General features: G+C 44.8%; 1 protein-coding gene across 1 annotated transcript; it reads right to left on the reverse strand.

Moving 5' to 3' along the window:
* Positions 1-2756: 2756 nt before the first annotated feature.
* COQ2 (coenzyme Q2, polyprenyltransferase) lies at positions 2757-24653 on the reverse strand. Its single transcript, XM_053258509.1, has 7 exons — positions 24372-24653; positions 18798-18964; positions 16601-16722; positions 13720-13805; positions 5235-5368; positions 3723-3911; positions 2757-3314 (listed from the first exon to the last, which is right to left on the reverse strand). The coding sequence occupies exons 1-7, from the start codon at positions 24616-24618 to the stop codon at positions 3138-3140; spliced, it is 1122 nt and encodes a 373-aa protein (XP_053114484.1). The 5' UTR covers positions 24619-24653; the 3' UTR covers positions 2757-3137.
* Between the last annotated feature and the right edge of the window lie 2751 nt (positions 24654-27404).

Below are 27404 nucleotides of genomic sequence, written 5' to 3' on the forward strand. Positions count from 1 at the left end.
GGACCTGGCAAAAAAAGCTGTTTTAAACCTGTAATATATTGGTTCTGTCAGCCACACAAAGGTTTTACAGGTGTGCATTCAAGAAAACACCATGTGCCTTCTATGAGACATCAGACCTTCCCCTGTTCAGTGGCAGCAATGAAACCAGCTACTCCCATCACATCAGGAGACGGAACAAACCTCCAGCAAATGAAATGCCATAGACATGACCTTGTTGCTGTTCTTTGAAAGGTGTGCCACACCCTTCCTGGAAATTATTTCCAAGGTAGATTATGCAACACATTGTTGTTGCCCCGCATTAGTTTTCTTTTGGAGGGATGGGTGGCTCAGAGCAGTAGTTCAGCTTAAAAAACAACTACCAATCACCATCAAAAGGACACTCATGAATGTGAAACCCCATGAACTTGGTCTCTTGACCCCCAGGACCTACTGGGATATTAGCATCTATGAGGAGCGTGGGAAGCAGGGCTGCTCTGTGATTTCAAGAACAAAATCCCTGTCACATTGTTGCAACAGCGAAGGCTAATTAATCCTGCTATCTATTAATCAGATGTAAGCAACACACTCCAGCAATCAATCTGCTGTGCCGGATTAAAGATGTCAGGTTTGTAACAATAGGTTGATTTCTAGATGCCCAGCAGGAATAAAAATACCAGATAATAACTAGCAGCAATGCAGGCAAAAAGCAGTGATCAGCTAATTGGCAAATTCATTTGTTCCCTGTTTAACCAGTGGGCTTTCAATCGGATCCTTGAATTGGCAGTTTCACCCAAAGTCTGTTGAGAGTAGGTGGTATTGCTAAGTACCCATGGCAGTTTGCTTTGCTCCATCAGAGGATGTGTGTTTGTGTGACCTCTAAAAGGGCAACATACATACATATATGCAACTGCTTGAGGACACACACAGAATGTCAACATTCCCTTCTGTCTGCTGATCGTGTGAAGTTTGATGTTTGTCCAGTTTGATGTTGTCAAGAGCAACTTCTTAAACAAATTCTAAAAGTTGAAATGGTTAAAGTTTAAAATGTTTTGTATTGTACTTTTGTGTTGTGTTGTATTGAATTCCTTTTTAATGTTAGCAGACATCCCATAATAGCAATAGCACTTACATTTATATACCGCTCTATAGCCGAAGCTCTCTAAGCGGTTTACAATGATTTAGCATATTGCCCTCAACATTTCTGGGTACTCATTTTACCAACCTCGGAAGGATGAGTCAACCTTGAGCCCCTGGTCAGGATCGAACTTGCAACCTTCTGGTTACAGGGCGGCAGTTTTACCACTGCGCCACCAGGGGCTCTAACACATTTGGTTGGGCCTAAGTTTTTATGCAGCACACAACCATTGAATAAGATTGGGGTGGGGTGGAAGGATGACAAAGTTATGCTCTGTACCACATGCGAGTGGTGATGGTGGGTCATCATTTCCTCTTCAGGTCCCAAGGCACATATGATATCTGAGTGAGAGGGGCCAGGGGAAAAGCCCCTCCTAGCAACTGCTGTGCTTCCACTGGTACAGGTCAAGAATCCTTTATCCGGACTGCTTGGGACCAGAGGTGTTCTGGATTTCGGAATAATGGATCACACTCCTTCCTGCCTTCGTGAGTGGCAGTGCTTGAGAGGCAGTAAACAAAAGGCAAATAGCAAAGCCTGAGGGGAAGAACTAAAAGGGGAGCTGATGAAGCAACAACAGTGAGTTTATGGGCCTTAAGCGATCACTCCTGCAAACGGCATGTCATAAGAACATAAGAACATCCCTGCTGGATCAGGCCCAAGGCCCATCTAGTCCAGCATCCTGTTTCGCACAGTGGCCCACCAGATGCCATTGGGAGCCTACAGTCAGGAGTTGAGGGCATGCCCTCTCACCTGCCATTACTCCCCTGCAACTGGTACTCAGAGGCACCCTGCCCTTGAGGCAGGAGGTGGCCTACAGCCCTCCGACTAGTAGCCATTGATAGACCTCTGCTCCATGAAGTCATCCAAACCCCTCTTAAAGCCATCCAGGTTGTTGGCTGTCACCACATCCTGTGGCAGAGAGTTCCACAAGTGGATCACGCATTGTGTGAAAAAGTACTTCCGTTTGTTGGTCCTAGACCTTCTGGCAATCAATTTCATGGAGTGACCCCTGGTTGTAGTGTTGTGTGAGAGGGAAAAGAATCTCTCTGTCTCCACTTTCTCCACACCATGCATGATTTTATAGACCTCTATCATGTCTCCCCGCAGTCGTCTTTTTTCTAAACTAAAAAGCCCCAGGTGTTGTAGTCTTGCCTCATAGGAAAGGTGCTCTAGTCCCCTGATCACCCTGATGTCCCGCCCAATCCTGGCCCCAACGCTTCCCAGCTGATTACAGAGCCGCTATAATGATCTCTCTGTTAGCTGCGGGCTTTTTGCTGCTTTGTTATACAGTACTGTATATACTCTGTTAGCTGCTGAGCTGGGGCCGGGATTGGTTTGGGGGCTGAGGGGTTTTTTTTGGTGTGAGAGAGGTTGAAGCTACAAGCATTCCCCCCCACCCCCTCTCAGCATGGTGTCCAGATTTCAGGAGTCCAGATAAAGGATTTCTGACCTGTATGCCTTGTCTCATATTCTGAGAATCCTTTGGCCTGTAGATGATGCAGGGGCCTCTGAAGGCTGACAAACCAATCACTTCACACAGCCTTCAGGTATCCCACACAAACATTTTGAGCAGCAGCAGCCACCAGATATATGGGTGCAGTGTACCAAAATGCTATAAAGGAGAACACCAGAGAACCAGATGTCACCTTGACAAAGTCACTTTATAGTTTACAGTCTTCAACAGTTTCGAACACAATATAAATCTTTTACACAAAGTATTTCATGATTCACATGATTGCAGATGTTATTTTTCCATGGTGGTTTTATATACACAACAATTTTCTCACACACCAATTATAATTTCACAATGTCAACGTTTGGTGGGGAGGTTGGGGAGAGTCTACAGATCTACAAACTAAGGTTCAGCAGGAAGAGCAGATTTATTGCCTAGACCATATACCGGAAGTAAGAAGTTGATTCATAAAAATTATACAGTCCTCTTAAATGGCCCTTCAACTATGCGTACCGAATAAAAAAAGCATTAACCATTTAAAAAAAAAAATTGTTTTGGTTCATTTCCTTTCTATACAACGTTCAATGCTTTTGTACTAAGTGTTGTTGAAAGGTTTGTTTCTTCTGGATGTTTCCTTTTTCGTAAGTTTCCAGCTACAATTCCTAAGAAGAATAAGAGTCCTACTGTACGATTAGAAGAAAACTTTTCCCAGCAATCTTCAGGATTGTGTATGTCCAGAGTGTATATCTGGAAAAGAAACAAAAAATGATCAGTACTAGCATACTCCAGTTTTATTGCAGTATTTGTCAAGTCCAAATGCTCTCCTCTTAAATCTCCCCCCCCAAGCCCTTTTTTGGGCCAGCCATAAATGTACGCATTTTGTACTATGCATTAAACACAATTCTCTCCTTCCCAAACTGCTCCTGTTCGTAGTAATCAAATGTATTCTCTCTTGCTTCTCGCATTCTCTCTCCCCCTCTGTTGAAATTTATTTTGAAAAAATCAATTCTGCACTTAGAAAAACCTGATCAGCAGCAGATACAACACAAAACAGCTGTTTCATCTGACTCCATCAGTAAGATGGTTAGAAATTTAAGCTGAATCCATAAAACATGCATTTCAAGAATAAAGAGCCAAACAAAAGTGAGATCTGACCTGCCGAGCCAAGTGGATGCCTACAGCAGTCATGCCTGCATAGTATGGGAAAGTCTGATCACAATTCATTCCTGTCACAGTAAGCCCCAAAAGCATCATGGTACCGAAACCACTAAGCCACTGCTTGGTGTTTTCTTGGAACCGGAGTGCTGTCGATTTCACACCAATGACGAGATCGTCTTTTTTATCCTACAGTGAAAGGTTGCAAAGTTGTTAATGAAAAGTCTGAGTGCAATGGCATTCCATAGACCAGTGATCTTCACTGTTTTAAGAGTGGGGGCCGCACCCGCTGAGAGGGCTGGTTCTGCAGAGGGAAGGGGAGAGACAAACTGGTGATGGGCAATGGGGGGGGGGTGGCGAGTGAGAGAGCACCCGTGCAAGTGCTGTGGCTGCAGTGAGAGAGAAAGCACAGGAGGAGGAAGAGGGCATGTTGGCGAGAGCCTTCGCAAGTGCTGTGGACAAACTCACACACACCATATGCTTGCTCCCCTCCTGCCACTGTGAACAGGGCCAAGGAAAGAGAAGGCGGGGGGTGGGGAGAGAATGAATGAGTGAAAGTGTGCACAGTGGCAGGAGGGGAGCAGGAAGGAGGGAGAGTGGTGCGCGCAGTGGCCGAGGGGACTAGAGGCAGTGGGGGAGGGGAGAGACACGTGTGTGTGTGTGTGTGTGTGTGTGTGTGTGCGCGCGCGCGCCTCTAGGGCAGGCCTGCTCAACTTAGGCCCCCCAGCTGTTTTTGGACTACAACTCCCATAATTCTCAGCCACAGCCGCCAATAGCCAGGAATTATGGGAATTGTAGGCCAACATCTGCAGGAGGGCCGAAGTTGAGCAGGCCTGCTCTAGGGTCTGTCTGGGCTGCCAGTGTTCCATGCGCCGTGCAATGAAGAACAGTGTCATAGACAAGAGGAAGAATAGCACTTTTATACTCTTCTGCTCAGGAATTGGCATTTAGTTGGACTTAATATCAGTAAGAGGCAACCTTGGACACGGTGGTCCTGGTCTGAAGCCTCAACCAGCAATTTCAAGGACAAAAGCTGCTGGAGAAGTCACCAAGTCATAAACTGGATGCCTAGCCATAAACAGGAAGAAAGCAGATGTGAACATCTCTATATCTATATCCACATCTCTACTTATCTAGAGAGAGGTAATATATTTCAAATTAAAAGGAAATTTTTAAAGGCATTAAATGGGCTCTGTTGTCATTTCCAAATTGTGGGGGAAAGCATGTACCTAGCCATTCTGAAAGCCCTCCTCATCAAGAGAAATTAGGGAAACTCATGAACAGAATTATAAATCTCCATGCACACAGAACTTAATTGTTTAATGTCTAGTCTGCCTTAACTTGCATAAAAACAACTATGGAGACAGAGAAATTAAAACAGACAGCAGAACTCCAATAATAAAAAGCCATTTAAAACTCATTGTCAGATTCAATAGGATCAATCAATCAACTGTCAATCAACCTCACTCAGCAACAGTCCCACATTTCAATTAAACCAATACAGTTAAATACCTGATGAGCATATATTGTGTCATATATCAATGTCCACATGACTCCCGAAAGATACAGGGGCAAACAGACCGACCAGTCACAGGAGCCTTTGATAGCCGACCATCCAAGCAAAGCTCCCCAGTTGAAGGTGAGGCCTGAAAAGGAGGACAAAAAGACAAACCTAACTACTATTTTTCAAGAACTTTTCATGTAGAGAGTCCAAGATGCATGCAAGGCAGTTAGACAGCACTTGGAAAAATTTTTTTACATTCTGTGAAATGACTGTGGTGTGTCCGGGTTATTTAACTTATTTATTTAACTAAAAACTAAACTAGTACACACACACACACACACACGTTTGTAGACCACCCAAAACACAAGTCTCTGGGCGGCTTACAAAAAATCTGGGATTTTTTTTAAAATCTCAGAGGTGTAGGTTTGTGTCTGGAGCTTGCGGTAAAGGTAAAGTGTGCCATCAAGTCGATTTCGACTCCTGGTGCCCACAGAGCCCTGTGGTTGTCTTTGGTGGAATACAGGAAGGGTTTACCATTGCCTCCTCCAACGCAGTATGAGATTGATACCTTTCGGCATCTTCCTGTATTGTTGCTGCCCGATATAGGAGTTTCCCATAGTCTGGGAAACACACCAGTGGGGATTCGAACTGGCAACCTTCTGCTTGTTAGTCAAGCATTTCCCCACTGTGCCATTTATGGTGAGAGCTTGCGGTACCATAGAGAAAACGGCTTATTGAGGAATGAGATTTGTTGCAAAGTTCTCTACCTTTTACCATAATAAGCCAGCTAGCTGGAGCTCCTTGAATAGAGCAGAGTAGAAAGAGCCATAAGGCAGAGATCGTCTCCCAAGTGGGGGCCACTCAGGTTTTTAAAAAAAAATGTCAGTGTGAGAGCCATTTCCCACTGTGCTGACCTCCACACAATACTGTGCTTTTCTCAGTGCTGGGAGGGCTTGTAAAGAGATGGAGCCCTCTCTGAAGGGCCCTGTGGGGGAAACAGTGGGAAGGGCTACAACTTCTTGGGAGAGGAGAGCTGGTCTTGTGGTAGCAAGCATGACTTGTCCCCATAGCTAAGCAGGGTCTGCCCTGGTTGCATATCAATGGGAGCCTTGATGTGTGAGCACTGCAAGATATTCCCTCAGGGGATGAAGCCGCTCTGGGAAGAGCAGAAAGTTTCAAGTTCCCTCCCTGGTTTCTCCAAGATAGGAAAAGATTTTAAGGAGAGGAGAGCTGGTCTTGTGGTAGCAAGCATGACTTGTCCCCATAGCTAAGCAGGGTCCGCCCTGGTTGCATATGAAAGGAAGACTGGAAGTGTGAGCATTGTAAGATATTCCCCTCAGGGGATGGAGCCGCTCTGGGAAGAGCAAAAAGGTTCCAAGTTCCCTCCCTGGCTTCTCCAAGATAGGGCTGAGAGAGATACCTGTCTGCAACCTTGGAGAAGTCGCTGCCAGTCTGTGAAGACAATACTGAGCTAGATAGACCAATGGTCTTACTCAGTATATGGCAGCTTCCTATGTTCCTATGAATGGCCTGTGCATCATTCACAAACCAATTTCTGCTGGAGATGGAGTTCCAGTGTATCAACCTTTCACACCAACTATCCTAATGACCGGTAGTGGTAGTGGAGCAGAAGTAGTTAGTTAGTGAGGGTCCCTTTACCTGTCCCTGCTTTTCCTCTTCTCTATGATCCCTGCCTTGACTCCTCAGGTATTTCCTGTAGCGAGTCAGTTCTATTTCCTTTTTAGAGAGGAGAGCTGGTCTTGTGGTAGCAAGCATGACTTGTCCCCATAGCTAAGCAGGATCTGCCCTGGTTGCATATGAATGGGAGACTAGACATGTGAGCACTGCAAGATATTCCCCTCAGGGGATGAAGCCGCTCTGGGAAGAGCAGAAGGTTTCAAGTTCCCTCCCTGGCTTCTCCAAGATAGGGCTGAGAGAGACTCCTGCCTGCAACCTTGGAGAAGCCGCTGCCAGTCTGTGAAGACAATACTGAGCTAGATAGACCAATGGTCTGACTCAGTATATGGCAGTTTCCTATGTACATTTTAGAGCCTTCTATGCACACTCGCTAAGTGGGTGCAGGGGCTCAAGGAGGCTCCATTTCCCTTAAATGAGCACCGCCACCCCACTGTCATGCATACACACACTGGGCAAAGCACAGCACTGCACGGTGAGAATGGCTGCCTCCGCATGGTGCCAGGGGGACTGTGCAGAGTATTCAATTTTGGTGGAAAGGTGGCACATTCTTATGGCCTAATTCTGGGGTTCCCAAGGTGTGGCCTTCTGGATGTTCCTGAACTACATCTCTCATCTTCCCCAGCCACAATAAACTGTAGCTGGGAATGATGGGAGCTGCAGTTCAGCAACATCTGGAGGGCCACAGGTTGGGACCCTCTGGTCTTCTACAGTGAAGGACAGGCTGAGCCCCACTGAGTCCCAGGGCTCCTCCTGGATGCAAGGCAGACATACAGAGACTGCCAGTACAGCTGAATAGGAGGACGACATGGGTTCTGTGGCCACAAGCATGAATTGGCCCCTTTGCTAAGCAGGCTCTGGACTGGTTTGCATCTGAGTGGGAGACTACATGTGTGACCACTGTCAGATATTCACATTAGGGGATAGGGCCACTCTGGGAAGATCATCTGCTTGCTTGCATGCAGAAGGTTACAAATTCCCTCCCTGGCAGCATCTCCAAGATAGGGCTGAGAGAGATTCATACCTGCAACCTTGGAGAAGCCACTGCCAGTCTGTGTAGACAACACTGAGCTGGATGGACTAATAGAAGGCAGCTTCCTATGTTTCTGTGCCGCTGAAGGAGGAGGAGAGTGTCCCAAAGGGGTTCTCAGTATTAAAAGCAGTACAAGGGAAACACCAGAAACAGCTGCTCGGAGGGATCCTGTGATGGGTTGACCAAGGACAGTGGCTCTTCCCCATATAAGAGAGCCGTCACTTTCCCTCCCTGGCATCTCCAAGATAGGGCTAGGAGAGACCCCTGCCTGCAACCTTGGAGAAACCACTGCCGGTCTGTGTTGATAATACTGAGCTAGATAGACCAATGGTCTGACTCAGCATAGAGCAGCTTCCTATGTTCCTATGGAAACAATACCATTTTTGTGGGGTGGGTCCAAACTTATGCAAATTTTCCCATGCCTCCTCCCCACTGCAACTCCCTGGAAAGCTGCTCCTGAAGATCAGGGGACTCCTGTGAATAGTGTGGGATGTGATAGTGAGGGTGGGGGAACCCCAAGAACTGGGTGGAGGTACGTTCCATGAGAAAAACTCCACTTGCAGAAAGTGCCTCTGCCTGCTTTCTGGAGCCCCCACCCCCTGAACCGCCAACCATACCCCACAGCATTCCCAAAGGTCCCATGGCCCTCAGCTTGCTTTTCAGGAGGTGGCCGTGTGGAAGGGAGATGAGAAAATCCCACTCTGCTTGCACAAAGTTGGGTTCAACTGCATTTTTCTGGCACAAGCTTTTATCCACCCCCAGCACAGTACCTCCAGTGACTGTTGCTGGTGTCTATCTTATGTTTCTTTTTAGACTGTGAGCCCTTTGGGGGCAGGGATCCATCTTATTTGTTTATTATTTCTCTGTGTAAACCGCCTTGAGCCATTTTGGGAAGGGCGGTATAGAAATCGAATTAATAATAATAATAATAATAATAATAACCATCATCATCATCTTGGGTTGGAGTGCATGAATCAAGAGATATAAGAAAAGGACTCGAGTTCATGAATAAATACTGGAACATTACCATAATATTATAAACAATAGTGTAGAACAGGCATCCCCAAACTGCGGCCCTCCAGATGTTGCTGAACTACAACTCCCAGCATCCCTAGACACAATTTTTTGTGGCTGGGTATGCTGGAAGTTGTAGTTCAGCAACATCTGGAGGGCTGCAGTTTGGGGATGCCTGGTGTAGAAGGATACAGGTGGCCCTCGTTATCTGGGGTCCCAGCACCTGTGGTTTTGCTTATCCATGTACACACAGCCACGTTATCTGTGGTTCTACAAATAGTTTTAAAATTCACCTATCCGCGGTTCCTCAGAGGTCATTTCCGGCCACCATTTTGATGAACGGAGCTCTTTCTTTAACCCCTCCCTCACTTTTTCATGGAAGATTGGCAGAATTGGGAATTGGGCGGGGAGGCACTGCTGGACACCTGGAAACCTGGAGAGCACGTTACGTTACTTTATTGCTCTTATTTCTGCCTCCTCCCAGTTTTTTTAAAAAGCTTTTTCAAACCTCCAGGAATCTAACCCTGCTCCCCCATTCCCATTCATTCAAGGTCTCAATGTCCGTGGTTACAGGCGAGAACGGAACAGGTTCCGGGAACCCCCCAGGATAAGGAGGGCCACCTGTAGTGTGATTTATTGCACTCTATTTTAGGGAACTGAGTCAGGGCTATGCAACGAGGAAAGTAGCTCCCAGCAGGAAAGCACGTCTCATCAGTTTCTGCCCCTCCCATGTATGAGCCTTGTTTCTATTTGCGATGGAAGGTAAATTCCTTCCATTGACTGATATGTGACTAAACACAAAAGAAGGGCAGGGCCTGTGTACCTTTAATTGCTTATGCAGAAGAGGGCATTTTGGCAAGTGGAGCTTACTCAGTGCACCTGCCAAAAACTCCATCTTCCCTGTAACTACTGAAGAGCCAGGAGCCGGGTCTTCTCTTACATCTGGTCGCCAAAGTGGCAGATAATGCATTCAAGAAGACAACATAGGCTGCAGATAGAAATGAACAAGAAAAAATAGTGTCTAAAGCTGGATGGATTTGAAATGATCTCTTCAGTCTTTGCAAGTGTGGTACAGTGGTTAGCATACTGGACTAGGAGCAGAGAGACCAGGGCTCAAACCCTCACTCAGCCAAGAAGCCTACCAGCAAGTCACTATCTCTGAGCCCAACCCACCTCACAGGGTTGCTGTGAGGATAAAATGAATGAGAGGGAGGAAAGAAAAGAACCATACTGCCTCAAGCTTCTTAGAGGAAGAACAGGACAGAAATGTAAACATCATCACACACCACCAAGTCCCTATCAGAATGCCCCATTCATATTAATAGCCTTCACTGCCATACACAAGACTCCTTATTTTTCTTAAACAAATTACCATAGCTAAGCAAAATTTGGGCTGGAAGGATGTATTGATTTCCAGGCCAAGAAATGTTGGCTCAGTACACCAGCCAACATTTTACTTGTCAGAATTTTTCACACCCGTCAGGCATCATTTGTCATAGACTAGTAGATTTCCTAAACCCTGTTAATTTCATTGAATACTGTGATATCACAGGGAGATACATCGTAAAAAGAGGCAGACATTACAATATGTAACAAGTTGTTCTAGTAAGAACTCATCAGCCCACTTTCCTTTCACTGTCTCTACATCTGGACTAAGTTTGGTGTAAATTGAGGTCCACAAGTCAGATCTCTTGCACCTCAAATGTTCATCTGTCCGCCATCTTGGATCAGGGTGGATGTCATCATTACAAACTGCACCATTGAGGTGTCCCTGTGTGTCATTCACTACAGCTGTCCCAAATTTGGTTCAAATCGGTTAGGCAGTCCTCAAGTTAGTGCACTTGAGCCTCAAAAGTTTGCGTGTCTGCCATCTTGAATTGAAGTGGATAACATCATCACATACCACACCATTAGGGCATCCCTATGTGTCCCTACAGCTATAGCAAATTTGGTTCAAATCAGTTAGGTGGTTCACAAGTTAGCCCACTTCGCCTCAAAAGCGAAGTGATGTGCGCGCGCACAAAGTGACGTGCGCGCAAAGTGACGTGCGCGCGCGCAAAGGACTGCTGGGGTTTTTTGCAAGCAACGTCGGGGAAGGGGCGGCAGGGAGGTGTCCTGCCGCCCCAATTACTTTGAAGATTACGGCGCCAAGTGGGAAAGCGGCGGGAGGGGTAAGTAAACCCTCCCGCCGCTCTTAAAGGTACCCCCCACCCCCGGACCGAACCACCCAGCTCCGGACCGGTCCGGAGGCTTTTTTAATGGCCTCCAGACCGGACCGGGCCTATCCCTACTGGAGAGTAGGCTAAAAACTGTCGATAGTCACATTGGTCTATTAGACCAGTTAGTCCAGATATTGGCCACTGTCTCTGCTGTTTTTGTCAATAGCCCTGTTCAAACATTATGTTGTACCTATGTTCAGATGTCTGTACACTCATACATTTGTGTATGTGAAGGTCTTTACTTACATTCATTTTAAGAGTGAACCTGGTATAGATCCCTCCAATATTTGATACAGATAAGTGGACTGCCGTACCTGTGTTCAACATAACATGTGAATAAATGTACCACTGTATACGGATCGTATGAGTATTAAATGTGATGTGTGAATAGGGCTCATTTTATTGCTTTAACTGTTTTTATTATTCTGTTTATGTCATCTGTGACTTCATTGCTGAAAAGTGAGAAGCAGCATCCAAATCTCAAATAAGATAACCTAAATGGCTCACATCCTGAGCAAACTTCCATACACCTTGTAACACAACATACACAAAGTTGCACAAGTATATAATAATAATAATAACAACATGCAAAAAAAAATGCACAAATGTGGTTGTGCAGTAGTACGGCCATTGGAAATAATGGCTGTACTATCACGCAACTGTATTTGCACAATTTTTGCATAGATACAAGAGTGCACTTGGGCAACTGTGTCCACGTGTGTTACAAGGTGCATGCAAGTTAGCAGAGTGTGTGAGCCAATCGTTCTGACTTGGACCAAGTTCTTCTAGTTGAGTGTGCTCAAGGGGAGTTTCAGACTTCGGTTTCTTGAGGAGCAATCCTGTCATGCTGTCTAGCAAACTGCTTTTGAAACCCAGGGGAGTCTCAAAAAGTTGATGATGTGGCAAAATGTTCAAAGAAAGGAAAGGTAAAGTGTACCGTTGAGTCGGTGTCAACTCCTGACAACAACAGAGCCCTGTGGTTCTTTGGTAGAATACAGGAAGCGTTTACCATTGCCTCCTCCCGCGCAGTATGAGATGATGCCTTTCAGCACCTTCCTATACTACTGCTATCCGATATAGGTGTTTCCCATAGTCTGGGAAACATACCAGCGGGGATTCGAGCTGGCAACCTCTGGCTTGCTAGGCAAACCATTTCCCCACTGTGCTATGAGGACACCCCCAGAAATCCTACTAGAGGCATGAAGCCTTTGAGCGTGCCTCTGTAGCTATTTGGTTTTCAGCCCTTTAAAATCACACAGCAGTGAAGAAATGAGACACGCAAATAAGAAGCAGTTCAATACAGGAAGATGCCCCTTGCCGAGTCAGACCATTGGTCCATCTAGTTCAGTAGTATCTATACTAACAAGCAGCAACTCTCCCAGGTTTCAGTCAGGAGTCTTTCCTAGCCCTACCTGGAGATGCCAGGGATCGAACTTGGAACGTTTTGCATGCCAGCACTCAGGAGCTCTTCCACTGAGCTATGGGCCCATCCCCTAAGGCACGCCTGCTCAACTTAGGCCCCCCAGCTGTTTTTGGACTACAACTCCCATAATCCCCACAGTGGACAATAGCCAGGAATCAGGGTGGATTTGATTTAAATCAAACTGATTTAAATCACGATTTAAATCACTAGCAGGGTGGATAAAAATAAAAAAAATCCGATTTAAATCAAAAAATCCGATTTTTTTAATTTAAATCGGATTTTTGATTTAAATCAGATTTTTTTGATTTAAATTGGATTTTTTGGATTTTTATCCACCCTGCTAGTGATTTAAATCGTGATTTAAATCGTGATTTAAATCAGTTTGATTTAAATCAAATCCACCCTGCCAGGAATTATGGGAGTTGTAGGCCAACATCTGCAGGAGGGCTGAAGTTGAGCAGCCCTGCCCTAAGGGGAATATCAGAGCATTAACATAGTCACCCATCCAAATGCAAACCAAGGCAAATCACATTTAGCAAAGGGGACAATTCATGCTTGCTACCACAGGTCTAGCTCTTTTCCTTTAGTACACTCAACACTTATTAAAATGAAGAGAATTTACATCTCAGCTTCAGGTCTTTCCAGGGTTTAACTAAATAACCACGGCTATCAAACGCACCCGTTAACACCTACGTTGTGCCTTTGTTAGCATAGCCAAGATCCAAGTCATAATGTGGAAAAATGTTATCCCCCACTCCTCACAGAAAAAGACTGAGGAAGTTGCAGTTGTGTGGGATATAAGGCACCAAGTTATAACAACGGTTTTGTTTGGTTTCCAAAGTTTCTGTGGTTTTGTTTGATTTCCAAAGTTCAAGTGTTGCCTACTGACAGTTTGTATATATGAGCCAATTAAAGTGTTTAAAGCTTTAGAACTCAACACAGAGGAGGAAAAAAGTGCCACAAGCAGCTGGAGAACAAATTATTCTCATGGAATTATTTACCAAAACAAATATGTTCAGTTTCTGCAAAGCGTATGATACACCAAGCAGTTTCACCCACAACCCAATGCCAGGAAAAAACATCACATTGATGAAAAGGAATAAGCTCACCCAAGACCAACTGTGGCCAGTACGTTATTCTCTTCATAAGGGGATAAGTCACCACGAGACATAAAGAGGCTGCTCCTAAAGCAATGCTGAAGGAAGGGGGGGAAGGCATTAAAGGAGTTTGAATTTTTTTTAAAAAAAGTTTCCAATTAACATCTCTCTCTCTTTTAATAATTGTTATTTTATTGTTTATACATTCCCTAATGTGCATAGGAGATTCAAACAGTCAATGACATGTTTAACAGCACGGATGAAGTACGAAACAATGCAAAATCCATCTAATCGGTGCCAGTGTGGCTTTGTGAATAGATTTTTGGAGGAAGGGCTGGATACAAAAGTGATAAATTTTTAAAGTTATCACATTTACATTCCACACCCTACTTACCTTTATCACAATAACTATTGTACAGTGGTGCAATTAAGATCACAGTAATATTTTCCCCATTGAAGCCATTCCAGACAGAGCCCTGTCATCTCTTAAAAAGAGCGTGATCAATGGATGCTTGATTCCTCTCCAAGGCTTAACACTATATAGGGCCTGGGGAGGAAACACGCCATCAGAACTGGTCAATCGCACAGATTTTTCCAGAATGATCTCTAAAGGAACTGGCTGGCCTCTTGATGTGCTTGCATGGCATGCTGCAGCCGTGCAAGGCTGTGGTGCCAGCTAGTCATGCTAAGTCTGGAGATTGTATTCCACTCTGTTGTTGTACTAGCACAACAAGGGGCATGTCTTGAATGTTTTGCAGGGAACTTTTGTGCAACAGGGCAATTCTGAAAACCCCCATGACTTAGCGCACCGACACAGTCTTCTTGCACTAGAACAACTTTGTTCATTAGGCAAATGCTTCATGCTTCTGGATGTCAGCCACTGGATTCCTGCCAACTCCTGCTCATTTCTCTCTCTTAAGAAATCCCGTGAAGAATTCACGGGTGAATTACAATGAATAAGATATTTTCTCTACATGTACTACTGAGGCAGATACATTCTCACCAGTGAAGAAGAGTCTGTTAACTTGGCTGGCTGGTTCTACCTTTGTTTGCAGAGCAGTAGTTTTGACAAAGCGCAGGGGTTTGGGTGGCATCCTAAACAGTTCAATGAGAAGGGTTCTATAGAGTAAGGCTTAACTAATCAAATTAAAGCAATAGAAGACTGCAAGTAAAGGTTCTGGCCAAGCAATTTAAAAGGTGATACCATGGAAAGGGTTGGCCGGGCCTACAAGAACATTTCAAGGAGTCGAGTACAAATAGAAGGTCTGAGAACAGGGAGGGAGAGAGAGAGAGAGAGAGAGAGAGCTGGAATATCAGGCAGAGAGATCTGGAGGAAGAAGAGCTGAAGAAAGAACATAAATAAGAACAGCCGTGCTGGATCAGGCCCAAGGCCCATCTAGTCCAGCACCTTGTTTCACACAGTGGTCTACTAGATGCCACTGGACGCCTACAGGCAACAGTTAAGGGCATGCCCTCTCTCTTGCTGTTACTCCCCTGCAACTGGTACTCAGAGGCATCCTGCCTTTGAGGCTGGAGGTGGACTATAGCCCTTAGACTAGTGGCCGATGATAGACCTCTCCTCCATGAAGTTATCCAAACCCCTATTAAAGCCATACAGGTTGTTGGCTGTCACCACATCTTGTGGGAGAGAATTCCACAAGTTGATTATGCATTGTGTGAAAAAGTACCTCCGTTTTCTGGTCCCAAATTTCCTGGCAATCAATTTCATGGGATGACCCCTGGTTCTAGTGTTATGGGAGAGGGAGAAGACTTTCTCTCTATCCACTTTCTCCACACCATGCAGAATTTTATAGACCTCTATGTCTCCCCACAGTTGTCTTTTTTCTAAACTAAATAGCCCCAGGTGTTGTAGCCTTGGCTCATAAGAAAGGTGCTCTAGGCCCCTGATCATCTTGGTTGCCCTCTTCTGCACCTTTTCCAGTTCTACAATGTCCTTTTTTTGATGTGGTGCCCAAAATTGTATGCAGTACTCCAGGTGTGGCCACACCACAGTTTTGTATAAGTGCATTATAATAAGGAGGAGCACAACCAAGAGTCTTGGAAGGAGAGCAGGAAGGCAGACACAGAAGAGCTGGTTACTAGAAAGTTTGAAGGTGAGAAGGTTGGCTCTGCACCAAATCCCCTCAAAAACAGCCTGAGCACCTTGTGTAAGGGGCTTCACCCCTGTGCCTTCAGTAACCCTGCCAGCTGAAGAAGAGCCAATTAGTGAATATACCTCATCTTTAGGGAACCTGGCACTTAAGGGGCCAACTGGCCGACAATGGAAAGGAAGACTTCATGCCTGAAACAGCAGGACAACACAGGGCAGCAGTTGGGCAGCTGCAGCTAAATTCTCAGGAGTCTAACATCTTAAGGCTACCTGCCTCTACAGCCATCAGAGGCCAGGAAAGAGCGAAATAGGTCCCTTATTTATTTATTTTTTGCCTCTGAGTGAATGTGTTACTGGGATGAGAAAGTGAATCTGGACCAGGCTTTTGGCAGCTATTAGGACTAAGCCCACCCTCATTAGATAAATGCTTCATACCTTTAAGGTTTATTTCCTTTTTCTAAAAACTAATTTCCAAGTCAGCCAACTTAAATAACCATTTAAATTATTCCCTTAACAGTACATTGTTATTACACCTCTCTGCGTCTGGTAATATGTCTATGTCAGACCACAACCTGACACAAGGGAGGAAATCCATACAGGTGATTAGATATCTGAGGGGTACTCAGATTTTCTGGTAGCAGCGAATTTATAGGCTGACTCACTGGGTGTTGGTGGGACGTGCTTTCCCAATGCCTTCAATTAGATGATTCCTAGAAGGACGACTATGAAGATGAACATTACAGTAGAAATAGCCAGGCAATCAACTGTTTGTGTCTAACTTACCTGTAATAATTTAAACATAAAAGGATGCATAAAGCCAAGCTAAGCTGTCCTCCAAGAAAAACAAGGGAATGAAAGCTTGAAATCTCTCCAGCAGCCAGGGGCCGACTTGCTGTTCTTATAACCTAAACACATAAAATTATTTCAAATGCTGTAAATCATTAACAACACATGCAGAATACACAAACTTTCACACGTTGTAGCATTTAGACTGTGTACATCAGAAGTAATTACCCCTCATAGAATAGTTTATGTTCTGTATCTAGTAATTCTGGCCTTTATTTTTATTTATTTATTTAATCGTTAAATTTGTATACCACCTTTCATTTAAACAATCCCACACTGCAAAATTAAAAGACTATAAAAATTACACAATTAAAATATTAAACCAGAATATAAGAACATAGATCTGACTAAAAAGATTTAAAATACAAGCACAATATAACCATACAAAATACAAAGCAGCAGCAGTAGAGGCAATCATATAAAAGTCTGGGTAAAAAGCCAAGATTTCACACACTTTCTAAAAACTGTGATGGAGACAGGGGAGCAGATAGCCACTGGGAGAGCATTCCAGAGTATGCCTTAGGGCATACTGCACCCTCCAGACCACTAGAGGGCATACACAGATCACAGGAGCTAGTGGGTTACATGGGCTACATAGGAAGCTGCCGAATATCAAGTCAGACCATTGGTCCATCTAGCTCAGCATTGCCAGGGCTGCTCAACTTCAGCCCTCCAGTAGATGTTATTTATTTGTTTGATTTATATACCGCTCTTTGAATTGTTGGCCTACAATTCCCATAATCCCTGGCTATTAGCCACTGTGGCTAGGGATTATGGGAGTTGTAGTTCAAGAACAGCTGTAGGGGCCTAAGTTGAGCAGGCCTGGCTCTCTATTCAGACTGTCAGCAGTTTTTCCAAGGATACAGGCAGGAGTCTCTCTCAGCTCTATCTTGGAGAAGCCAGGGAGGGAATCTTGGACCTCTCCTTTGTTAAACAGGGTCCACCTTGGTTTGCATTGAAATGGGAAACTACATGTGAGGACTGTAAGATACTCCCCTTTGGGGATGGGGCTGCTCTGGGAAGAGCAAGAAGGTTCTAAGTTCCCTCCCTGGCATCTCCAAGATAGGGCTGAGAGAGACTCCTGCCTGCAACCTCGGAGAAGCTGTTGCCAGTCTGCGGACAATACTGAGATGGATGGACCAATGGTCTGAGTAGGTATAAGGAAGCTTCCTATGTTCCTAGCTCTTCAAACCTAGAAGGCACTACTCCAATTAGGGGTGTGTACTAAAGTTTTGAGCTTTCTTTTGTATTCCTGACAGTTACATGCAAGCAAGCAAATACATTTTTAAAAATCAGTTTTCTCCACAGGCTCTATGTTTGTTAAAACGATGCACTCTGGAGTAACAGCTGTATTCCAAGAACTTCAAAACTTTGGGAAGAATGCTAAATGTAAAGTGATCTGAATTCTGATATTAGAAACACAAATAAAAACCCTTGAAATTCTACCACACCCAACCCTAATCTGAACTGAGTTGTGCTTTCCAATCTTTTAAGCACTCAGCAATCATCCTTAACGGGCTGCATCAGGGAAGCCATTCTGCACTTTGTCGGGGAGATAACACTATCCTTGATAACACCATCAATACTGCAGCTGATGGGGAAACTACAGAGCAAAAGCAAGCTAGTTTAGCTTTAAAAGTATACATTATGCTTTAGTTAGACACGCAGATGACATTTTGAAAAACATTTTAAATGAATCCCTGGCAAATCTCAAATAGGTTATGATGAGCAAAACTAACAAAAATGTATGGTTTGGTGAGATTATCAGAATATACACTAGAAAGCAAGTGATCACAGATTTTTGCTTTATAGTTAGATTTGTTGCCTTCGCCTTCTTGACAGCAACTCCCAGTGCAGTTACTCACACAACTTGTAAATTCAGAGTAAGGACATTAACAAGTTTGGTATTGGGAGGTACTGCAAGAAGAAAGACAGAAAGACAGAGAAATGTGCCCCTACATCTCTTACTCTGGATTGCAACTACTGGCAATACTGCTCCCCTCAATGAGCTCTTCTGGGTAAAAAAAAAAAAAAATACCCGAAAGGCACACTTGCTTCCAAAAAGGCCAGTTTACTTACTTAGCAAACATTATGAGCCTGCCTGTTCTTTTCAAGTCCATGGAGTTCTCTCTACCTGTTTGTCATAGTCCTGATCCCACATGTCATTAATGGTACAGCCTGCTCCACGCATCAGGACTGCTCCGGTACCAAAGAGCAAGAGCATGTCCCAGGCTGGCAAACAGCCTGGTTCAGCTGCCAGACCTATGCTCCAGGTACATGGTAGATACAGCAGCCATGTTCCTAGAAACATAAATGGTGAAAGGAATTAGGGAAGGAAGGAGAGAGAGGAAATCAGGCTTTTACTACATGCAGAACATCTGTTCCTTAATTTGATTTGGTTCACTCAATTCCTTTTGCTTTCTTTTTGATGGTGCATCAAATATATTACTAAGAAAAAAAGTTTTATTCTTTTCTCAGGGGATAAAAAATAGAAAAAGTTAATCACAGAAGAGACTGGAATGTGAATTTGACAACAAGAGTCAAACATAACCCATAGCCAGGACTAAGAGAAAGGCACCACCTCTTTTGCCAAGGTAACCCACCTTACAACTTTACCAAAAGGTTATCATCACCATTACTCACAACAGCTCATTCCATCTGGAAGTCAAAAATGAAAAAGGAATAAAGCACAGCAATGGAGGAGGTGGCACAAGATACAATTAAAAGAGAAACAGGAAAAGGATTCCAGAAACAGAGAAACCAACTAAAAAAAAATGAAAACAGGAAGAGCAACGCCTCCCCTCACTCATGCATTTGATTGTTAATGTTGTCAGAAATAACTATATAATTATGAGCAAAATAAATATTACAAATATCCTCAATACAATAAGATAAAGCAAGTAACCCCTGCTAACTTGGCAAAGAGGCACCTTTTAAGAAGTCTCTTTATTTAGCAGGGGGAGAGTAACTGGCCTTATCCACCCCCAGCACAGTACCTCCAGTGACAGTTGCTGGTGTCTATCTTATGTTTCTTTTAGATTGTGAGCCCTTTGGGGACAGGGAGCCATCTTATTTATTTATTATTTCTCCGTGTAAACTGCCCTGAGCCATTTTTGGAAGCGCGGAATGGAATGGAATGGAATGGAATAGCTGAATGAAGAAGCAGTTCATTAAATCTGAATTTTACTTGCACTGAGACTTGTTTGGTTACTAACAAGCTTCCAAGCCTCATGAGCAGTGTTCCCTCTAAGGCATACGCACACTCACAAGTTTTTTGATGTCCACTTTAGATCCCGCTCAGGTTAAATCAGGAAGGTCCCACTCTGAATGCACATGTGCACACACTGCCTTGATACTGCCACTCAGAACAAAACCCATTCCGCACACAAGTGAAAAAAACTAGAGAGAACACATGAGCTCTGAATACTTTCCTGCAATAACTGCTGCACTAATCAGACTACAGCCTCATGCCCCAGCGTGAACACAATACTGAGAAGCAAGATCCAAGGAACTGAATGAGACTCAATTGCTCCAGTTCAATATATCAGAAGCCGCTCTGCAGCACACCACTCTCTTAATGCGAGTGGGCTTCTCCATTTGTTTCAATAGAGGGGCAACTTCTTACAGGCATCCCTGTGAATCTGCAGAGCTGCTACTTTGATGGAACTGAATGGAGGTGCTTGAAGACAGAATAGATCTGTGTTTGCACTAAAGGAAACTTTTGTCTGCATAAAATTGGTGGACTGGGGTGGGCACTTTGAGCATGTTGGACAGCGAGACTTCTGTACATAAGTGACACAAGTCCTGTATAACACCTGGAGCTGCAAATGTAGGGAGCCAACAATTAGCAACTAAAATGTGGCCAGCTGACCTGCCAGTTTCCAACCCTAGACAGGAAGCATCTTGGCAGCAGAACTGGAGGTTAGGCTAATGCAAGGCTTTGGCCAGCCATCACACACACCCTTATCAAAAGGTTCCTCTGGAAAATCAGTTGCTGGCCTAGGTAATAAAAGAGTAAACTAGGGATGTGCACAGAACTGCGGCAGGGAGGCTCAGAGGCGGTGCAGCTTTAAGAGTGCACGCAGGTGCGTCAGAGACTTCCAGTCACATCCAGAAAATGGGGGCAATGGGGCAGCATGGAGGTATACTTCCGCCCATACGGGCTTTTCAAAAAATGGATGCCAGCGGGGGGAACACAGCGGGAGGGGAAAACGGGGCAGCAGGGTGCACCCTCCCCTGCTCTAAAAGCTAGACACCCCCCGCCATCGAACTGGCAGAACCACTGGTTCCGTGCACATCTCTACAGTAAACTATCCTAAAAGGGGAAGCCAAGGCCTTATAGTCCTAGAAGATTCAACACAGGCCAAGTTTCATGCAAAATGCATACAGAATGATATTATGCTTCTTGCCTTATTTATTTTATTTATTTATTCGATTTCTATACCACCCTTCCAAAAATGGCTCAGGGCGGTTTACACACAGAAAAAATAAATAAGATGGATCCCTGTCCCCAAAGGGCTCACAATCTGAAAGAAACATGTGACAGACACCAGCAACAGTCACTGGAGGTACTGTGCTGAGAGTGGATAGGGCCAGTTACTCTCTCCCTGATAAATAAAGAGAATCAACATGTTAAAAGGTGCCTCTTTGCCAAGTTAGCAGGGGCCTTGATGCATGGGAGCAGCAAACCTTGTGTCTGGATATCAGTGACTACCAGCAGAATGCAAAAGGAAGTGAGACATGCTCGTATGGGAACATAAGGTATAATGAGCCCTATCTGCAAGGTCAGATAGCTCTCGGGAGAGTTTCCTTTTGCCTTCTTATGCTATACATTTACTTTTCCACGGGGGTAGGGGGGGGAGGTTTGTTGGTTGAAGAAAACCAGTCTAGCCTGCTCTTGTGTCTTTAAGCAGCAGGCAGAGGTGCAGAAATTGATAGGTGAGGTTTTTCACTAAAAAGATTATCAACTGCCAGTGTCTGTATATCAAGCTGCTGTTATGGGCACAGCTACAGCAGCAGGCTGAGAAACTGGCAACACTAGTTATCTCTCAGAGGCTCTCTGAGTCAGAGCTTGGGGTTTGGTTTTGTTGGTGTCCCATGTATGGTACATTCAGACCCATAACCAAAACCAATTACAAGCAAAAGCGTTACTGTATTTGCATGTGTGTGTTGGGAATCTGGTCAGCAATGAGAACCCTTAAGGCCAAAGACTAAAACACACACTTGGAGGATGTAAGCTCAAGATCCAAGGTTCAGTTCTTGGGATCACCAGTTTAAGAGAGACCTTGGGCAACAAATGCTGGGAAAGGCTCCTCCCTGAGACCTGGGAGAACAACTGCCAATCAGAGCTGTCAACCAATAGCTACACTCAGTATAATAAAGCTTTTACACTCCTGATCACATGGCCATTCTAGCTACATAGCAACCAACTATACAGATTCATTCACAGGTTCTGGTGGTGGTTTTTTTAAAAGGTAGAGGCAGAATTTTTAGAGCATGTCTGTGAAAAGTCCAGTTTTGACGTTCTCCCAAAGATGTTTACTCAGAGAAAAATAGCCAAAGAGGAAGTCAGAAAGGGAACAAAACAGATGTCTCCTTCATTGAAAAGGGAAGCCAAAGTATGATTTGAAATCAATAACATGAATAAAATGAGAAACTTTGATCAATCTGATCAAAGATGTACAGTGCAATCTTTTGCATGTTTTCTCAGAAGAAAGCACATCTGAGTGCATCTGAATAGTGATATTTTAAGTGTACAAAATGCTTCACATGTATTTTGTTGTAATGCTTAAAAGTGAGGAGGGTGCTCTTGTATTTAGCAGGAAGATAACAACTGTCTCTATTCAATCCAGCAAAGTACGCTCCAGTGTTGCTGGTGTGTGCCTTGTGTTGCTTTTTAGACTGTGAGCCCTTTTGGAAGGAGGAACTATTTTCTTATTCTTTTTGCTATGCAAACTGCTTCGTGAACCTTTTGGTTGAAAAGCAGTATATAGAGATATACTGATAGCCAGTGGGTGTAGTTGCCATCACTGTAGTGGCATTGTACTAGGGCCGTCACCGGGGAGACCCGCATTCAAATCCCTGTTCACCCATGAAACTCGCTGGGCAACTCTGGGCCAGTCACTTATCTCTCAGCCTAACCTACCTAGAGGGTTGTTGTATAGGAACCTAGGAAGCTGCCATATACTGAGTCAGACCATTGGACTATCTAGCTCAGTATTGTCTTCACAGACTGGCAGCGGCTTCTCTAAGGTTGCAGGCAGGAATCTCTCTCAGCCCTATCTTGGAGAAGCCAGGGAGGGAACTTGAAACCTTCTGCTCTTCCCAGAGTGGTTTCATCCCCTGAGGGGAATATCTTGCAGTGCTCACACATCAAGTCTCCCATTCATATGCAACCAGGGCAGACCCTGCTTAGCTATGGGGACAAGTCATGCTTGCTACCACAAGACCAGCTCTCCTCTCCTAAGTGGTATAGTGGTTGTACATTTATTTAAAATACATATATCCAGCTCCTCCAGTACAATACTGCTTGGGGTGGCTCAGAACAGTAAAAGAAATATATAAAATTTAAAACAAAAGAAGAAAACACAGTGTAGAATAAATCAATTAAGCAGACCCAATTCAAAATAAAAAAGCCTCTCTAAACAGGAGGGTTTTAAGATCTTCTTTAGAACTCAAAGCATGGTGAAGCTCTTTTGCGAGGGCATTCCAGAGCTGAGGGGCTGCAACTTACAAGGCCTTGTCTCTTGTTCCCACCAACCAAATCTCAGTCAGTGGCAGGGGGGTGGGGCAAGAGTAGGGCTCAAGAAGATGAGCAAAGGGCCCTGGCAGATTCATATGGGCAAATGTGGCCCAACAGAAACCTTGGCTCCAGGCTATATATAGTGACCTTTGAATGTGCAAAGTGATTTACATATATTCTCTGGCTGCAATCCTTACAGCTACTGTTCAAGTGGCGAGCCTCTTCTGTTTACAGAAGCAGGGGGGGCAGCCATGACCGCTGCCTTCATGTCCCTCCACTGGCAGCTGCTGGTGTCACAGCACAAAGTCATGGACTGTGTTCCTTTGGGAAGAAAAACCATTTGCATTTCTTTTTGCTATGTAAACTGCTTTGAGAGTGTTGTTGAAAAGCAGCATATAAACTACCACCATCCTGCAAGTATCCTCCTCCGCTTACAGCTATGGAGCTGAGGCAGAAAAGGTGCCCTTCAACAGCTCTCAGTGGAACAGACTCCGAGGTAAGCCCAACCCTTTGCCTGGGTTGGAAGGAAGCCCATCTGAGTGCAATAGTTAGCATTTGTATAGTGGTGGGGTGTTTTGTTTTGTTTTGTTTGAGTATGCAAAGTGGTGCACACATGTATTCTTAAGGTGGTGGCTGTCTTAAATTTAGCAGAGGGACACCAATGCTCCCTGCTCCATCGTGCATTTGTGTCCCTCCACTGGCGGCTGCTGGTGTCACACAGCACACGGTCATGGAGTGTAGTCTTCAACATACCCACCCACTTGGAAGCAAATCAAATTCTGTTCTTCAGCTCCCGAGTATACACGCGTAGGAGCGGGCTGCTGCTGCTTATTTATATGAAAGTTTCCTCCTTGTCTCCAGACTCGCGGAGCTTCGGGCAAAAGGGGAAGGGGGAGCAATCAAGCTGATGGTAGGGGCCGATCGAGCCAGCCCGCCCCCTGCCCGTTGAGTGGCAGTCAGACTCACCAATAGGTTTGTCCAGCCTCATGAGGCGCAGGTAGGGCTGAATCTGGGCAGGAGCAGCCCGCACCAGACCCGCTGCGGAGAGGGTCCCGAGAGGCCGCGACAGAGTGCGGCGGTCATGGCTCCGGTGACGTCTGGACAAGACGCCGAACGCGGCCGTGGTGGAGCGAACCAATCCGCCTCTACAGAGAAGGCAGCAGCTGAAGCAAAGCGGCCTGGCTGCCCCGAAAAGCCACCGCACGGCCGCCATGCTTTCGCGTAATTGCGTCACAGTGACGACATACGTCCTGCGTTTCCATAGAGATAAAAATGTCACGGTGTTTTGGCACTTCCGGCCTAAACCGAAGCGGGTTTTTCTTGATACTCCCATTACAAAGTATATAGAGGTGTCACCATAGAGTTAGACGAGGATAGAGCGACGCCTCTCTGCGTCTATAGACTCCTGGCCGCCGGAGGATTGCCGGGGTTTTTACCGGAAGTTGTCACTCTAGTCTTTTTCTACGCTAGCAACGTTTTTTTAAGGGCATGTCAGCAATTGTACCCAACCTAAAACAGTTTTGAGGATTTACAAGAGAAAACAGGGACTGTTCCTGTTAATGAGGATAGATGGAATGTCTGTAGTTGCCCCCATTACACACACCGACTATTTATTTTTATTTTGGTAAGGCTTACAAGTTGCAGACAAAGTTTTACTCCCTAAATGCAAGGCAAATAGCTAGCCCTGAAAAGCAAGCGCGGAATGATGATGGATTACAAGAAGAAGAATTTTTGAGCTCTTTATCTTTTGGTCTCTTGAGTTTTTAGGGCATTAAAGCTACCAAATATAATAAGTGTTTGGGCCTCACTGATTGCCTTGCCCCAGGGTATTAGAGTTGTGAGTATATTTTCAAGATGTGATGTCTTTGTACAGAAATATCTTTCCAACAACTTGGGGAGGGCATGGCACAGCTATCGCTGCTCATATGGCTGACATATAGGAAGTCTCCAACTTACAAATGGGTTGTGTTCCAAAAGTGTACTCTGCACAAGGGGACACAGATGGCTGGAGCACTGCCCACACCCCTGTGCACATGTAAACAGCTGTGATGGAACTGCGGAGCAGCAGTGCTCAGTGGCAAGTATTCCGTACACAGAGTTGCATGCTGTGACAAAATGGGGATGACTATGCTTTCCTGGAATCTACTCTCAGTAGAGAGATTGCTCTGATCCCAAATCTAGGAGTCTGCTGCTCCTTCAAGGTAGGCTGCCACCAGTTGAAGACTGATCTAAAGCCACTGACCGGGCTTAGACAGGGCTTCAACAACCTAGAACTGTCCAGTTTGGGATTTACAGGCACTATACAGCCAGAGTCCACACAACCCAGCCCTAAACAAGAGATTAAGCTAAAAACAACGCAACAGTAGTGAATGACCTTACGAGGCACATGGGGAACAGCTTTGCAAGTAAGCCTCCAGAACCTGTAAAATCAGATTGAAGCCACTTCTAAGCAATGCTCCCTCTAAGAGGGATTCCCAGGTGTTATTGACTACAACTCCCAGAATCCCTAGCTGCAACGGCTTTTGCTTGGGGGTTCTGGGAGTTGTATTCAACAACTGGGAATCCCTGTTAGAGGGAATACTGTTTCAAAGTCTATGAACTTTATTAAGAAACAAGGGTTGCACACAGAATAAGGAATTGGAGGGAAATATGGTGGAACTGGGAGTAAATAAAGGAATACAGGAATTCAAAAGAAAATACAAAAAAGCATTTACTAACTCACTAGTACTGAGTTTTACCTTAGTCTATCAGTAGGCAGGTAGTTGGTGGAGAGAGCGATAATCTCTACAGCTTCTCCATGGAACACCCATTTTTTGCAGATGGAAAAGAGTGAACACTGGCCAGGCCTTTGTCCTCTACCTTAAAGCCATGAGAGAGGGGGTGATCTGGCTCTAGCAACTGTGGATCTCACACCTGTCCGTAGTTCAAAGAGTTTGCTAATTTCCTCCCCTCTGGGTGGTGAGGTGCAAAGTGGCCCTATCTCTTGTGTCAGATAAGATTAGAGGATTAGTGAAGGGAGGGGCTGTGAGACGTGATCATCACACTTCAAGATAATGGAGGTCTGCATTTTGTCAGGCATGCCATGCTACCCGTTGGAAATTGGTGGTGCATTGTGCAACTCCATGTATGTGATCCTTACTGTTGAGCACTGGGCACAGCCCCATCACAGCTGTTTACATGCATGCATGGGCAGTGCTCAAACCATGCGATTATTGTCCCCTTGTGCAGAATGTCAATCAATATGCATATTCATGTTTGTGTCTCACCCTGCCATATTTTCTGATCAATATTGTAGGTTTTTTGTGTGAAACTTCAAGCTGTATTCTGAAAAGTAAAAACTTGCCCCTAGATGTATAACCAGTGCTGCTAATTATTGTAGGTGTTTGTAAGAGATTTTTGACACCTCCAAAATCCCTGCAACCAGGAATAATTGAGGGCTCCAAAAATCCTCACATTCATAGACGTGGGTCCTTTTTGATGGTACTGGCTGTCAAGAATCCCAAGACCCAAGAAGACACGAGGAGAAGTGAAGAAATTATATTTAATCAAAACAGATTTATTTTCTTACCAATGTTCAGATGAATCACAGCATACAGCATGTAGCAAAATTACTTCTCTCACACAAAACAGTCACAAAACTCACAGCTTTGAGACACTGACAGGACAGCTAGACCCTTTCAGTCACAATATACTATACCCCCAAGGGAACCTCGACTTGTTCCTCTTTTTGCTAGATGTTAGGTGCCGTCAAATTGATTGATCAGATCAACTTCCTCCTTTCCTCCTCCTGTGTGCTGTGCCTGAGCCACCCTCCCTGAGGGAGAGAGCCTGGTTCCCCCTATCCTCAAATTAGGGTTTTAAGTACCCCTCGAACCTTTCCCACCCACCAACAGTGATTGGATAAAGAAGGGGTCCTGACCATTCATGACCTTCAGCTAACCTGTCCATTTGACATTTAATATCATTGGTCAAAGGTGGCCTGTGCATAAGGGAACGGAA

Source organism: Hemicordylus capensis, chromosome 5 (genome assembly GCF_027244095.1).
Source record: "Hemicordylus capensis ecotype Gifberg chromosome 5, rHemCap1.1.pri, whole genome shotgun sequence".
NCBI lineage: Eukaryota > Metazoa > Chordata > Lepidosauria > Squamata > Cordylidae > Hemicordylus > Hemicordylus capensis.